Source organism: Nerophis lumbriciformis, linkage group LG20 (assembly GCF_033978685.3).
Source record: "Nerophis lumbriciformis linkage group LG20, RoL_Nlum_v2.1, whole genome shotgun sequence".
NCBI classification, from domain to species: domain Eukaryota; kingdom Metazoa; phylum Chordata; class Actinopteri; order Syngnathiformes; family Syngnathidae; genus Nerophis; species Nerophis lumbriciformis.
This window is the reverse complement of record NC_084567.2, coordinates 26,381,098-26,394,823: the sequence shown is the minus strand read 5'-3', so window position 1 is coordinate 26,394,823 and position 13,726 is coordinate 26,381,098. Positions and strand designations below refer to the sequence as shown.

At 39.2% G+C, this 13,726-nt stretch overlaps 1 protein-coding gene across 1 annotated transcript; it reads right to left on the bottom strand.

Annotated features, from left to right (window-relative positions):
• Positions 1 to 4,775: 4,775 nt before the first annotated feature.
• thap1 (THAP domain containing, apoptosis associated protein 1) lies at positions 4,776 to 12,047 on the bottom strand. The gene is made up of 3 exons (XM_061980712.2): positions 11,876 to 12,047; positions 10,099 to 10,285; positions 4,776 to 7,386 (listed from the first exon to the last, which is right to left on the bottom strand). Exons 1-3 carry the CDS (start codon positions 11,944 to 11,946, stop codon positions 6,988 to 6,990), a joined length of 657 nt encoding a protein of 218 aa, XP_061836696.1. The 5' UTR covers positions 11,947 to 12,047; the 3' UTR covers positions 4,776 to 6,987.
• Between the last annotated feature and the right edge of the window lie 1,679 nt (positions 12,048 to 13,726).

Sequence of the window (13,726 nt, the reverse complement as noted above, 5' to 3'; positions counted from 1 at the left end):
GGGTAACTTACACATCTGTGAAGGCACCATTAATGGTGAAAGGTACATACAGGTTTTGGAGCAACATATGTTACCATCCAAGCAACGTTATCATGGACGCCCCTGCTTATTTCAGTAAGACAATGCCAAGCCACGTGCTACAACAGCGTGGCTTCATAGTAAAAGAGTGCGAGTACTACTCTGGCCTGCCTGTAGTCCAGACTTGTCTCCCATTGAAAATGTGTGGCGCATTATGAAGCCTAAAATACCACAACGGAGACCCCGGACAGTTGAACAATTTAAGCTGTACATCAAGCAAGAATAGGAAAGAATTCCACCTGAAAAGCTTCAAAAATTGGTCTCCTCAGTTCCCAAACGTTTACTGAGTGTTGTTAAAAGGAAAGGCAATGTAACACAGTGGTAAAAATGCCCCTGTGCCAACTTTTTTTGCAATGTGTTGCTGCCATTAAATTCTAAGTTTAAGATTATGTGCACTAAAAAAAATGTAGTTTCTCAGTTCGAACACTAAATATCTTGTCTTTGCAGTTTATAAATTGAAAAAGGATTTGCAAATCATTGTATTCTGTTTTTATTTACGAATTACACAAGGTGCCAACTTCACTGGTTTAGGGTTTTGTAGTATATAAACATTGCATTTAAATAACTAGTTAACATTGAACATCCAGGGTAAGACAATTAAATGTATTACAATGTAAAATTTGAAAAATATTTGAGTTGAACAAAATTATATAGTTTGTCATTTAGAAGTGATAGTGAACCAGTTGAAAATCATTAGAGCAAGCCAGTAACTGCACTAGTGGATACTCAGCCTGCAGTGCTACCTGCTGGTCAAGTATGTCACTGCAGTTTTTCCCCCTTCCTTTATTTTTCTATGTCCTGTCTATTACAGTTTTTTTCCAATTGCTAACACACTAAAAGCAAAACCAACTCTCAAGTCTCCAAAAAGTCTAAACACATGTTCTACTTTACACACATTTCGCAATTCAAAAATGGCACTTTTTAAATGAACACAGGTCTGTGTATAAGACACAACAATCTGACATGAAGGTATTGATTGATTGATTGAGACTTTTATTAGTAGATTGCACAGTACAGTACATATTCCGTACAATTGACCACTAAATGGTAACACCCGAATAAGTTTTTCAACTTGTTTAAGTCGGGGTCCACGTTAATCAATTCATGGGAGCACATGTTTGCAGTTTCAAAATACTGCCATTTAAAAATCAATCAATAAATCAATCAAAGTTTACTTATATAGCCCTAAATCACGAGTGTCTCAAAGGGCTGCACAAGCCACAACGACATCCTCGGCTCAGATCCCACATCAGGGCAAGAAAAAACTCAACCCAATGGGATGACAATGAGAAACCTTGGAGGGGACCACAGATGTGGGGACCCCCCCACCCCTTTTGGGCGACCGGTGCAATGGACGTGGAGTGGATTAAGCATAATATTGTGAGAGTCCAATGACACTACATGAACTAATTGGCCAATAAATGTAACCTGGCCAAACATCTGAATGCTTAATTGTGAACACTTCGATCAGGAAAGAAGCACTATAAAAAAAAGACCACAGGTGAGCACCTCTTTCTTTTACAACAACAATGGAAAATGATGCAGAGAGTAGAAGAGGATGAGAATAAGAGGGGGAGGAAGATTAAAAGGTAGGGGTCGAGCTAGTGGAGGAGTTCATGTCACGGCTCGTCACACCAGGCCGTGCCTTATTTTGAGTTTCTTAGTGTTCTCCTGTGTTTAGTGTTTTAGTTCCTGTCCTGCGCTCTTATTTTGGTGGCACTTCTTGTTAGAGATGTCCGATAAAATCGGCCTGCCGATATTATTGGCCGATAAATGCTTTAAAATATAATATCGGGAATTATCGGTATCGTTTTTTTTATTATCGGTATCGGGGTTTTTTTTGTGTTTTTTTTAATTAAATCAACATAAAAAACACAAGATACACTTACAATTAGTGCACCAACCCAAAAAACCTCCCTCCCCATTTACACTCATTCACACTCATTGACACAAAAGGGTTGTTTCTTTCTGTTATTAATATTCTGGTTCCTACATTATATATCAATATATATCAATACAGTCTGCAAGGGATACACATGATTGTGCGTGCTGCTGGTCCACTAATAGTACTAACCTTTAACAGTTAATTTTACTCATTTTCATTAATTACTAGTTTCTATGTAACTGTTTTTATATTGTTTTACTTTCTTTTTTATTCAAGAAAATGTTTTTAATTTATTTATCTTATTTTATTATAATTATTTTTAAAAGGACCTTATCTTCACCATACCTGGTTGTCCAAATTAGGCATAATAATGTGTTAATTCCACGACTGTATATATCGGTTGATATCGGTATCGGTAATTAAGAGTTGGACAATATCGGAATATCGGATATCGGCAAAAAGCCATTATCGGACATCCCTACTTTTTGTTGTGTTTTTTCTTTTAACCGCTTTACATCTTTTTCCGAGCACTGATTCACACACCTGCTTTCTGTTAGCAATTACAGTCGTGGTCAAATGTTGACATACACATGTAAAGAACATAATGTCATGGCTGTCTTGAGTTTCCAATCATTTCTACAACTCTTATTTTTTTGTGATAGAGTGATTGGAGCACATACTTGTTGGTCACAAAAAACATCCATGAAGTTTGGTTCTTTTATGAATTTATTATGGGTCTACTGAAAATGTGACCAAATTTGCTGGGTCAAAAGTATACATACAGCAATGTTAATGTCCCTTGGCAAGTTTCACTGCAATAAGGCGCTTTTGGTAGCCATCCACAAGCTTCTGCTTGAATTTTTGACCACTCCTCTTTACAAAATTGGTGCAGTTCAGCTAAAAAAATTTTTTTTTTACATGGACTTGTTTCTTCAGCATTGTCCACACGTTTAAGGCAGGACTTTGGGAAGGCCATTCTAAAACCTTAATTCTAGCCTGATTTAGCCATTCCTTTACCGCTTTTGACGTGTGACTGCACCTAAGACCCAACCTCCGGGCTGATGATTTTAGGTTGTCCTGAAGAATTTGGAGGTAATCCTCCTTTTTCATTGTCCCATTTACGCTCTGTAAAGCACCAGTTCCATTGACAGCAAAACAGGCCCACAGCATAATACTACCACCACCATGATTGACTGTAGGAACGGTGTTCCTGGAGGGATGGTGTTCCTGGGATTAAAGGCCTCACCTTTTCTCCTCCAAACATATTGCTGGGTATTGTGGCCAAACCGTAAAATGTTTGTTTCATCTGACCACAGAACTTTCCTCCAGAGGGTCTTATCTTTGTCCATGTGATCAGCAGAAAACTTTAGACGAGCCTTAAGGTGTCGCTTCTGGAGCAAGGGCTTCCTTTTTGCATGGTAGCCTCTCAGTCCATGGCGATGCACAACACGCTTGACTGTGGACACTGACACCTGTGTTCCAGCAGCGTCCAATTCATTGCAGACCTGCTTTTTGGTGGTTCTCGGTTGACTCTTGATCATTATGACCAATTTTCTCTCAGCAGCAGGTGATAGCTTGGGTTTCCTTCCTGATTGTGGCAGTGACAAAACTGTGCCATGCACTTTATACTTCCGAACAATTATCTGCACAGTTGCTCTCGGGACCTTAAGCTGCTTTGAAATGGCTCCAAGTGACTTTCCTGACTTGTTCAAGTTAATGATTCATTTGTTCAGATCAGTGCTGAGTTCCTTTGACTTTCCCATTGTCGCGTTTGTAACAGAGTCTAATGACTGCATTACATGAGCCCTATTTAAATGGGCTCAGAGAAGTCAACAGGTGTCGTCAATCATAATCACTCACATGAAGTTAAGAGGCCATGAAGCTAATTTGATTTGGTATTAACTTTTCTACATCACCATCATTGATAATGTATGTTGCTGTATGTATACTTTTGACCCAGCAGATTTGGTCACATTTTCAGTAGACTCATAATAAAGTCATAAAAGAACCAAACTTCATGAATGTTTTTGTGACCAACAAGTATGTGCTCCAATCACTCTATCACAAAAAAATAAAAGTTGTAGAAACTATTGGAAACGCAAGACATCCATGACATTATGTTCTTTACAAGTGTATGTAAACTTTTGACCACGACTGTACACATTAACACCAGCAGGTAGTTGCAGTATGAAAGGATATTTATATCCATCCATTCTTTCATTTTCTATTTCTTGTCCCTTTCGGGGTCTTTAGGGGTGCTAGAGCCTATCCCAGCTGCACTCGGGCGGAAGGCGGGGTACACCCTGGACAAGTCGCCACCTCATCGCAGGGCCAACACAGATAGACAGACAACATTCACACTCACATTCACACACTAGGGCCAATTTAGTGATGCCAATCAACCTATCCCCAGGTGCATGTCTTTGAAAGTGGGAGAAAGCGGGGGTGTCCAGAGGGAAATCACGCAGTCACATTCATACGCAAATAATAAACTATATATATAATGTATTATTTGCACAGTATTGACTAGTGATGCTTCAAAAATGTCACCGCTTAGAAAAGGAGAAGGGTATAGCTGTGGCTGCAGACACTAACCCCCTAATGCGGTGCGTAATCTCCACCGAACGGCACCGACAGCTGCCATACGACAATCCCCAACACCGTTCAGTTGCGGCTTCGCCGTGCAGCAAAATAGTGCAGACTTTTGCGAGCTTTTGCCGTTTATCAATAGATTCAATACCCACAGGCGGGCACGTCTGTGACGGGATTGGCTTGACTTGACTCGTAAAAAAGACAGTTTTGCCTTACAGAACGACAACTTTATTTTTTTTGTGCAAACAACACAACAGTAACATCATCCCTGACAAGCCTTGTGGACACAATTCCCACGAACCACGCCCCTGCCTTCCCTGTCCCCGTACCAGCTGGCATTTGACACAGGACCCCACAAGTTGGCACGTTGTGTAAATCGAAAATAAAAACAAAATACAATGATTTGCAAATCTTTTTCAACCTATATTCAATTGAATAGACTGCAAAGACAAGATACTTAACGTTCGAACTGGTAAACTTTATTTTTTGCAAATATTAGCTCATTTGGAATTTGATGCCTGCAACATGTTTCAAAAAAGCTGGCACAAGTGGCAAAAAAGACTGGGAAAGTTGAGGAATGCTCATCAAACACTTATTTGGAACATCCCACAGGTGAACAGGCTAATTGAGAACAGGTGGTTGTCATGATTGGGTATAAAAGCAGCTTCCATGAAATGCTCAGTCATTCACAAACAAGGATGGGGCGAGGGTCACCACTTAGTCAACAAATGTGTGAGCAAATTGTCGAAGTTTAAGAACAACATTTCTTGACGAGCTATTGCAAGGAATTTAGAGATTTAGAGAAATCACTGCACGTAAGCAACAAGGCCGAAAACCAACATTGAATGTCCATGACACTCCTCAGCCTTCCTGGTAAGGTCTATTCAGGTGTACTGGAGAGGAGGCTACGCCGGATAGTCGAACCTCGGATTCAGGAGGAGCAGTGTGGTTTTCGTCCTGGTCGTGGAACTGTGGACCAGCTATATAATCTCGGCAGGGTCCTTGAGGGTGCATGGGAGTTTGCCCAACCAGTCGACATGTGCTTTGTGGACTTGGAGAAGGCATTCAACCGTGTCCCTCGGGAAGTCCTGTGAGGAGTGCTCAGAGAGTATGGGGTATCGGACTGTCTGATTGTGGCGGTCTGCTCCCTGTATGATCAGTGTCAGAGCTTGGTCCGCATTGCCGGCAGTAAGTCGGACCTGTTTCCAGTGAGGGTTGGACTCCGCCAGGGCTGCCCTTCTAGGCGCATTCAGGGTGTTGAGGGGATCCGGTTTTGTGGCTGCAGAATTAAGTCTCTGCTTTTTGCAGACGATGTGGTTCTAATGGCTTCATCTAGGCAGGATCTTCAGCTCTCACTGGATCGGTTCGCAGTGAAGCGACTGGGATGAAAATCAGCACCTCCAAGACCAAGTCCATGGTTCTTGCCCGGAAAAGGGTGGAGTGCCATCTCCGGGTTGAGGAAAAGATCTTTCCCCAAGAGGAGTTCAAGTACCTCAGAGTCTTGTTCACGAGTAAGAGAAAAGTGGATCGTGAGATCGACAGGCGGATCGGTGCGGCGTCTTCAGTAATGTGGACACTGTATCGATCCGTTGTGGTAAAGAATGAGCTGAGCCGGAAGGCAAAGCTCTCAGTTTACCGGTCGATCTACGTTACCATCCTCATGGTCATAAGCTTTGGGGTTTGACCGAAAGGACAAGATCGGGTAGAAGCGGCCGAAATTAGTTTCCTTCGTCGGGTGGCGGGGCTCTCCCTTAGAGATAGGGTGAGAAGCTCTGTCATCCGGAAGGAGCTCAGAGTAAAGCCGCTGCTCCTCCACATCGAAAGGAGCCAGATAAGGTGGTTCGGGCATCTGGTCAGGATGCCACCCGAATGCCTCCCTTCCACAAGGAAGACCCAGGACACGTTGGGATGACTATGTCTCCCGGCTTGCCTGGGAACGTATCGGGATCCCCCGGGAGGGGCTGGACGAAGTGGCTGTGGAGAGGAAAGTCTGGGCTTCTCTGTTTAGGCTGCTGCCCCCGCGACCTGACCTCGTAAAAGCGGAATAAAATGGATGGATGGATATCTAGATGATAAATCAGGAAAATGATGGAGATATTTGTTGTTCAAAAAATCTTTGTTTAAAAAATAAAAGTGAAAAAGTTGGTTTCAACTGGAAAAACAAATGAAGGACTGATAGTCAGATTGGATGAAATACGACATATTATATTGTTTACCAAATACATAATATTGGATGTGCAAAAGATGTGCTGATGAACTCAATTGTTGTAGCAACAATGCAAGTCGTTAATTAGTCAGAAACAACATTTTCCATGATAGTTGATTTTAAGGTCCATGTTCCTTGGATGGGCTCTTCAATTGACAGCCTTCTTGCTCAGTAGCTCCACCAACAGTTCAGGATAATTAGTGTATTTGAAGTCTCAGTAAATGTGTTACTCAACACCTTTGAGAGTTTGGTTGATGTGTTTGGGTAAAATGACATAACCCTCACTAAAAGAAAGTGGCGCGTCACACGCTGTCTTGACCGTCTTGCAGGAGACCCTCAAACTCTTGAGCTGTCTCTCCTGACGCCGACACTTCTGCTGGGTGGTTTTCAGCTTCTTTCTCAGAAGCTCAAGCTGCTCCTCCAGCTGCTGGATGCGCTTCTTTTGCCGCGCAGAGTCCTCTGCCGTGTAGTTGTGGTCACAGGAGACCACCACCGTGTCGCCGTGGGTATCTGGCAGACTCCTGGCGGGTTCGGACTCCACCTCCTCCATGACAGTGTCGGAGGTCAAAGGAAACGAGAGGGGGAAGTGGATCTCAGAGGTAAAGGGATCCTCCAGACATTCCGACTGTCAGAGAGGAAAACAAATAAGTCAATCTCTGACATGACTCTTGAGCGCTCGGTCCCAGTCTTGATTGGGTTGGTGAAAGAATTGGCTCAGATGAAAAATAAATCAAAAGAATATTGCTTTCATCAACTTGAAGTGATGCCAGTTAACTTCACCTTCTGTTTCTTTTAGTCCAGTGGTTCTTAACCTGGGTTCGATCGAGCCCTAGGGGTTCGGCGAGTCGGGCTCAGGGGTTCGGCGGAGGTCAAGACACACCCGACTCATCGTGTAAATAAAAACTTCTCCCTATCGGCGTATTACGGATACGGCAACAGCAGAAGTCAGACTGACTTGCAGGTGTTTAATTTGTTGTGAGTTTATGCACAGTGTTGGTTTTGTTCTTTAAACAAGGTGATGTTCATGCACCGTTCATTTTGTGCACCAGTAAAAAAAACATGGTAACACTTTAGTATGGGGAACATATTCACCATTAATTAGTTGCTTATTAACATGCAAATTAGTAACATATTGGCTCTTAACTAGTCATTATTAAGTACTACCTTATTATAACCCTAACCCTCTAACCCTGGCCCTAACCCTAACCCTAACCAAATAACTCTAAATTAAGTCTTTGTTACTTAGAATATGTTCCCCATACTAAAGTGTTACCAAAAACATATAACTTTGTCTTGAATTCGAAAAAAAACATTTTATTTTTCACTAAAGAAGGGTTCGGTGAATGCGCATATGAAACTGGTGAATTCGGTAACTCCACCAAGGTTAAGAACCACTGTTTTAGTCTATTAAAATCTATCTTGGAGGGGTTTGCTTGGGTGTTTGAAAATCATAAAACTCAATCAATCAATCAATCAAAGTTTATTTATAAAGCCCTAAATCACGAGTGTCTCAAAGGGCTGCACAAGCCACAACGACATCCTCGGCTCAGATCCCACAAAACTAAATTATCTGATTTGTTTGTTGAAAGTGAAATAAAGATCTATCTTGTGTCATGCATTTATTCATTAATGAAATTACAAGCGGTCATGGATGGATTAAAGTATTTTGTGCGAGTGAGAGTACAGATCCGCCCAGAGAGTTGGGCTGGACCATTATGGCAAAAAATAATAATCACAATTATTTTGATTGCTATTGTGATCACGATTAATTACACAATTTCACAATTTTCAAATTCATTTGAAAACATGAGTATTTATTGTACCACCAAAACGTAACTTTAAATATAGATTTTTTTTAAACCCGGATATAGATTAGTAACGAATAGATCAAAAAGGTAAATAGCAATAAATTCAAATAGCAATATTAAATAAGTACAATTCAGTTTTTCCGTTGTAATAGTTTTGTATTTCATTTTAGACTTGTCATACCACATTGAGCGTGTGCTTTTTGTGTCAAATAAAATGTTTGTTAATTAAATGCAAAAATTCTAACATTCATTGGTGCATTACATCTTTGGACAATTTTGACCAGTATTTTAGGTCAAAGTAGGCCTGGGCAATATGGCCTGAATATAAAAACCTTGATTTTTGTGTTTTAATTAAATTTATGATTTTTTCCCCCTACTTTTTAAAGAAACCATTGAATACAAATGACTAAGATAATTCAAAATATTTTTTTAATTTTATTTAATCAAACACTAGTAGTTTAAAAATGCTACTGCATACACTGCATCTTACTCTTGGCAAAATTATAATTTGTATAATGTTGTTCTTTTTAGACCAGAAATAAATTGTACCTTCTATGAATCATTTTCAAATAATTAAATCAAGAGCTTCCCTTGGGAAGCAATACTTCTGCTTGAATATAGTACTTTTGTTGACAAAAATGTAGCATTGCACATTGCATGCAAATTAACAATCTCCAATATTGACATTAATAAAGGGCAAACTTCAAACTTCTGTCTTAAATAACAAACTTCTGTAAATAAAACTGTAAAATCTCCAACCGACTCCTCTTCCTCCTATCCTGGAAATCGCAAAAACCTGCAGCTCAGAAAATCTGTAGAGACTCTTTCCACCCCCACCAAGGACTGTTTTCACTGCTGGTCTCTAGAAAGAGGTTCCGCAGCCTCCGTAGCAGAACCTCCAGGTTCTGTAACAGCTTCTTCCCTCAGGACATAAGACTCTTGAACGCCTTATAAAAATCCCCTCAATTCCCCCCAAAAACGGATTAACTCGCTGGAATATAAACACAATATAACATACATACATTAACGTGGATGCATATGCAAAAGTGCAATACATTTATCTGTACAGTAAATCTATTTATATCTGCACCTTATTGCTCTTTTATACTGCACTACAACGAGCTAATGCAACACAATTTTGTTCTTATCTGTACTGTAAGTTCAAATTTGAATGACAATAAAAGGAAGTCCAAGTCTCTAAGTCTAAGTCTCTAGTTAACTTTTGGTAGCTGATACTTTAAATTCTGTGAAAAATAATGTTAAAGCACAGTGGTCTTAAATAATTAACATATTGAAACACTTCAATAGAGCAGTGAACTTAAGGGTACATGGGTGCTGTGTTTACAATTTCTATTGTGGTATCGAAAAAGTATCGAGAATTGTGGAAATCAATAAATATCGGTATTGTCTATTGAAATGCTGGTATCGTGACAAGCCTACTAATTTCTATATCAGATTTGTATAAAATAATCAATTAAATGGGGACATTTTGAATGTGCAGTGAGAGCCAGTCATCGAGCGCGGTTTACCTTGAGGTTGAAGTTAAAGAGCGACGGCACAGCGTTCTCCTTGAGCACACGGTTGTTGCATTCTCTCTTGAAGCAGTCTTTGGTGAAGTGCTGCGAGCAGATGTTACTGTACTTGGTGGGCTTGAAGTTGTTCCTCCTCATTGCGGACACCCATTTACCACAAATATCTGGACGTGCAAGGGGAAACCTGAAAATACAAATGGATTAGTGTGAAGTGAAGCGTATTTATATAGCGCTTTTCTCTAGTGACTCAAAGCGCTTTACATAGTGAAACCCAATATCTAAGTTACATTTTTAAACCAGTAAGGGTGGCACCGGGAGCAGGTGGGTAAAGTGTCTTGCCCAAGGACACAACGGCAGTGACTAGGATGGCAGAAGCGGGTATCGAACCTGGAACCCTCAAGTTGCTGGCACGGCCACTCTACCAACCGAGCGATACCATTATTGGATTATTGCATTACTGTTAGCACCTTGGACCCCAACCAAGTGGGGTGAAGTGGAATTTACACTCAAGGTAAAAGGTGTTGACTCACTACACAGTCTTGTAAGCAATATGAAGTTGATCATGTAAGTCTAAAGTAGAGATGTCCGTTAATATCGGCAGCCCGATATTATCGGCCGATAAATGCTTTAAAATGTAAAATGGGAAATTATCGGTATCGGTTTCAAAAAGTAAAATGTATGACTTCTTAAAACGCTGCTGTACGGAGTGGTACACGGACATAGGGAGAAGTACGGAGCGCCAATAAATCTTAAAGGCACTGCCTTTGCGTGCCGGCCCAATCACATAATATCTACGGCTTTTCACACACACACACAAGTGAATGCAAGGAAAACTTGGTCAACAGCCATACAGGTCACACTTAGGGTGGCCGTATAAACAACTTTAACACTGTTACAAATATGCGCCACACTGTGAACCCACACCAAACAAGATTGACAAACACATTCCGGGAGAACATCCGTACCGTAACACAACATGAACACAACAGAACAAATACCCAGAACCGCTTGCAGCACTAACTCTTCCAGGACCACCTCAACCTCCTCATGCTCTCTCAGGGAGAGCATGTCCCAAATTCCAAGCTGCTGTTTTGAGGCATGTTAAAAAAAACAATGCACTTTGTGACTCCAATAATAAATATGGAAGTGCCATGTTGGCATTTTTTTTCATTACTTGAGTTGATTTATTTTGGAAAACCTTGTTACATTGTTTAATGCATCCAGCGGGGCATCACAAAAAAATTAGGCATAATAATGTGTTAATTCCACGACTGTATATATCGTATCGGTTAATATCGGAATCGATCATTAAGAGTTGGACAATATCGGAATATCGGCAAAAAAAAAGCCATTATCGGACATCTCTAGACTAAAGTAAAGATTGTAGTTAACAGACACACATGGTAAATGCACTTAGTAACTAGAATGCAGTAATAGTATAAAGTAAATGTTGTAGTAAACAGCAACACATTGTAAAAACATATAGTAATAATATGCTAGTAAACAATTCACACAAGTTGAGTGGGACATGGAAAAACAATCAGCGTTTATAATAAATATAATTTAAGAGTGAGTTTGGGATATAAAATGACTACATCATTATGGAAATGTGTTTTTATAACGGCATCGATCCGTCATTTTCAAAAACATTTGAAATGCATATTGTTGATTGCCACCGACTTATTTAATGACAATAAAACAATGTACACAGGTGTTTTAATTGCTTATCACTAGCTAATACTCATCGTCAACACACGTTTTAAATTCAACTCACTTATGGAAGGAGATGTCTTTATCTTTGTGATAGCGGTTTTTACAGCCGTAAGCTGAGCAAGTTTGAACCATAACTGTTAATTAACTAATTTATGTATAATTAATTGATTCTAACTAATTACTTCTGCCCTGACAACTCCAAGATACTGAACAACTAGCGTTCGCTCCCCAAGAGTCACTGCCAATAACAAAGATGGCGTCACGACGTGGTTACGTTGTGGTCACGTGACGCAGCATACTCTTAGCCAATTGGCTAATATGATTCCCGAACGTCCAATCATTTGCATTTCGGTTGAAGGCCTTGTGGTGACGTCATAATTAAGCGTCGTTCTCAAAACGGAGAACAAAATAAATGAAAAATAACTTTTATTGTCCCTCCATCCATTTTCTACCGCTTGTCCCTCTTTGTTATATTTTATTTAAATATTTACTTTACATGGCTGTTTTATTATATCGTATTAAAATATTTAGTTCACTAACTGTTGCTTTGATTCAATATTTCGTTTTCCAGGAATTTAATTATCCATCCATTCCTACCGCTTGTACATTTAATTATAATTTGTATAATTCAAATGTTTTTCATTTATTTTCTTCTCCGTTTGAAAATAAATGAAAAATAACGTGTATTGTATTTTATTTAAAGATTTACTTTACATGGCTGTTTTATTATATCGTATTAAAATATTTAGTTCACTAACTGTTAATTTGATTCAATATTTAGTTTTCTAGGAATTTAATCATCCATCCATTTCTACCGCTTGTCCATTTAATTATATTTTATTTAATTCAAATGTTTTTCTTTTTTCATTTATTTTCTTCTCCGTTTGAAAATAAATGAAAAATAACTAGTATTGTATTTTATTTAAATATTTACTTTACATGCCTGTTTTATTATATCTTATTAAAATATTTAGTTCACTAAATGTTAATTTGATTCTATATTTAGTTTTCTCGGAATTTAATTATCCATCCATTTCTACCGCTCGTCCATTTAATTATATTATATTTAATTCAAATGCTTTTAATTTTTCATTTATTTTCTTCTCCGTTTGAAAATAAATGAAAAATAACTAGTATTGTATTTTATTTAAAGATTTACTTTACATGCCTGTTTTATTATATCTTCTTAAAATATTTCCATCCATCCATCCATCCATCCATTAATTTGAGTAGTCCTGTTAACTTGATTCTATATTTAGTTTTCTCGGAATTTAATTATCCATCCATTTCTACCGCTTGTCCATTTAATTATATTTTATTTAATTCAAATGTTTTTCATTTATTTTCTTCTACGTTTGAAAATAAATGAAAAATAACTTGTATTGTATTTTATTTAAAGATTGACTTTACATGGCTGTTTTATTATATTGTATTAAAATATTTTGTTCACTCACTGTTAAATTTGATTCAATATTTAGTTTTCTAGGAATTTAATTATATTATATTTAATTCAAATGTTTAGTAGTAGTGACTGTATTTTATTTTTATATATATTTAGTTTACTAATGCAGGGCAGCACGATGGCAGAAGGGTTAGTGCATGTGCCTCACAATGCGAAGGTCCTGAGTAGTCCTGGGTTCAAGCCCGGGCTCGGGATCTTTCTGTATGGAGTTTGCATGTTCTCCCCGTGACTGCGTGGGTTCCCTCCGGTTACTCCGGCTTTCTCCCACCGCCAAAAACATGCACCTGGGGATAGGTTGATTGGCAACACTAAATTGGCCCTAGTGTGTGAATGTGAGTGTGAATGTTGTCTGTCTATCTGTGTTGGCCCTGTGATGAGATGGTGACTTGTCCAGGGTGTACCCCGCCTTCCACCCGAATGCAGCTGAGATAGGCTTCAGCACCCCCAGGG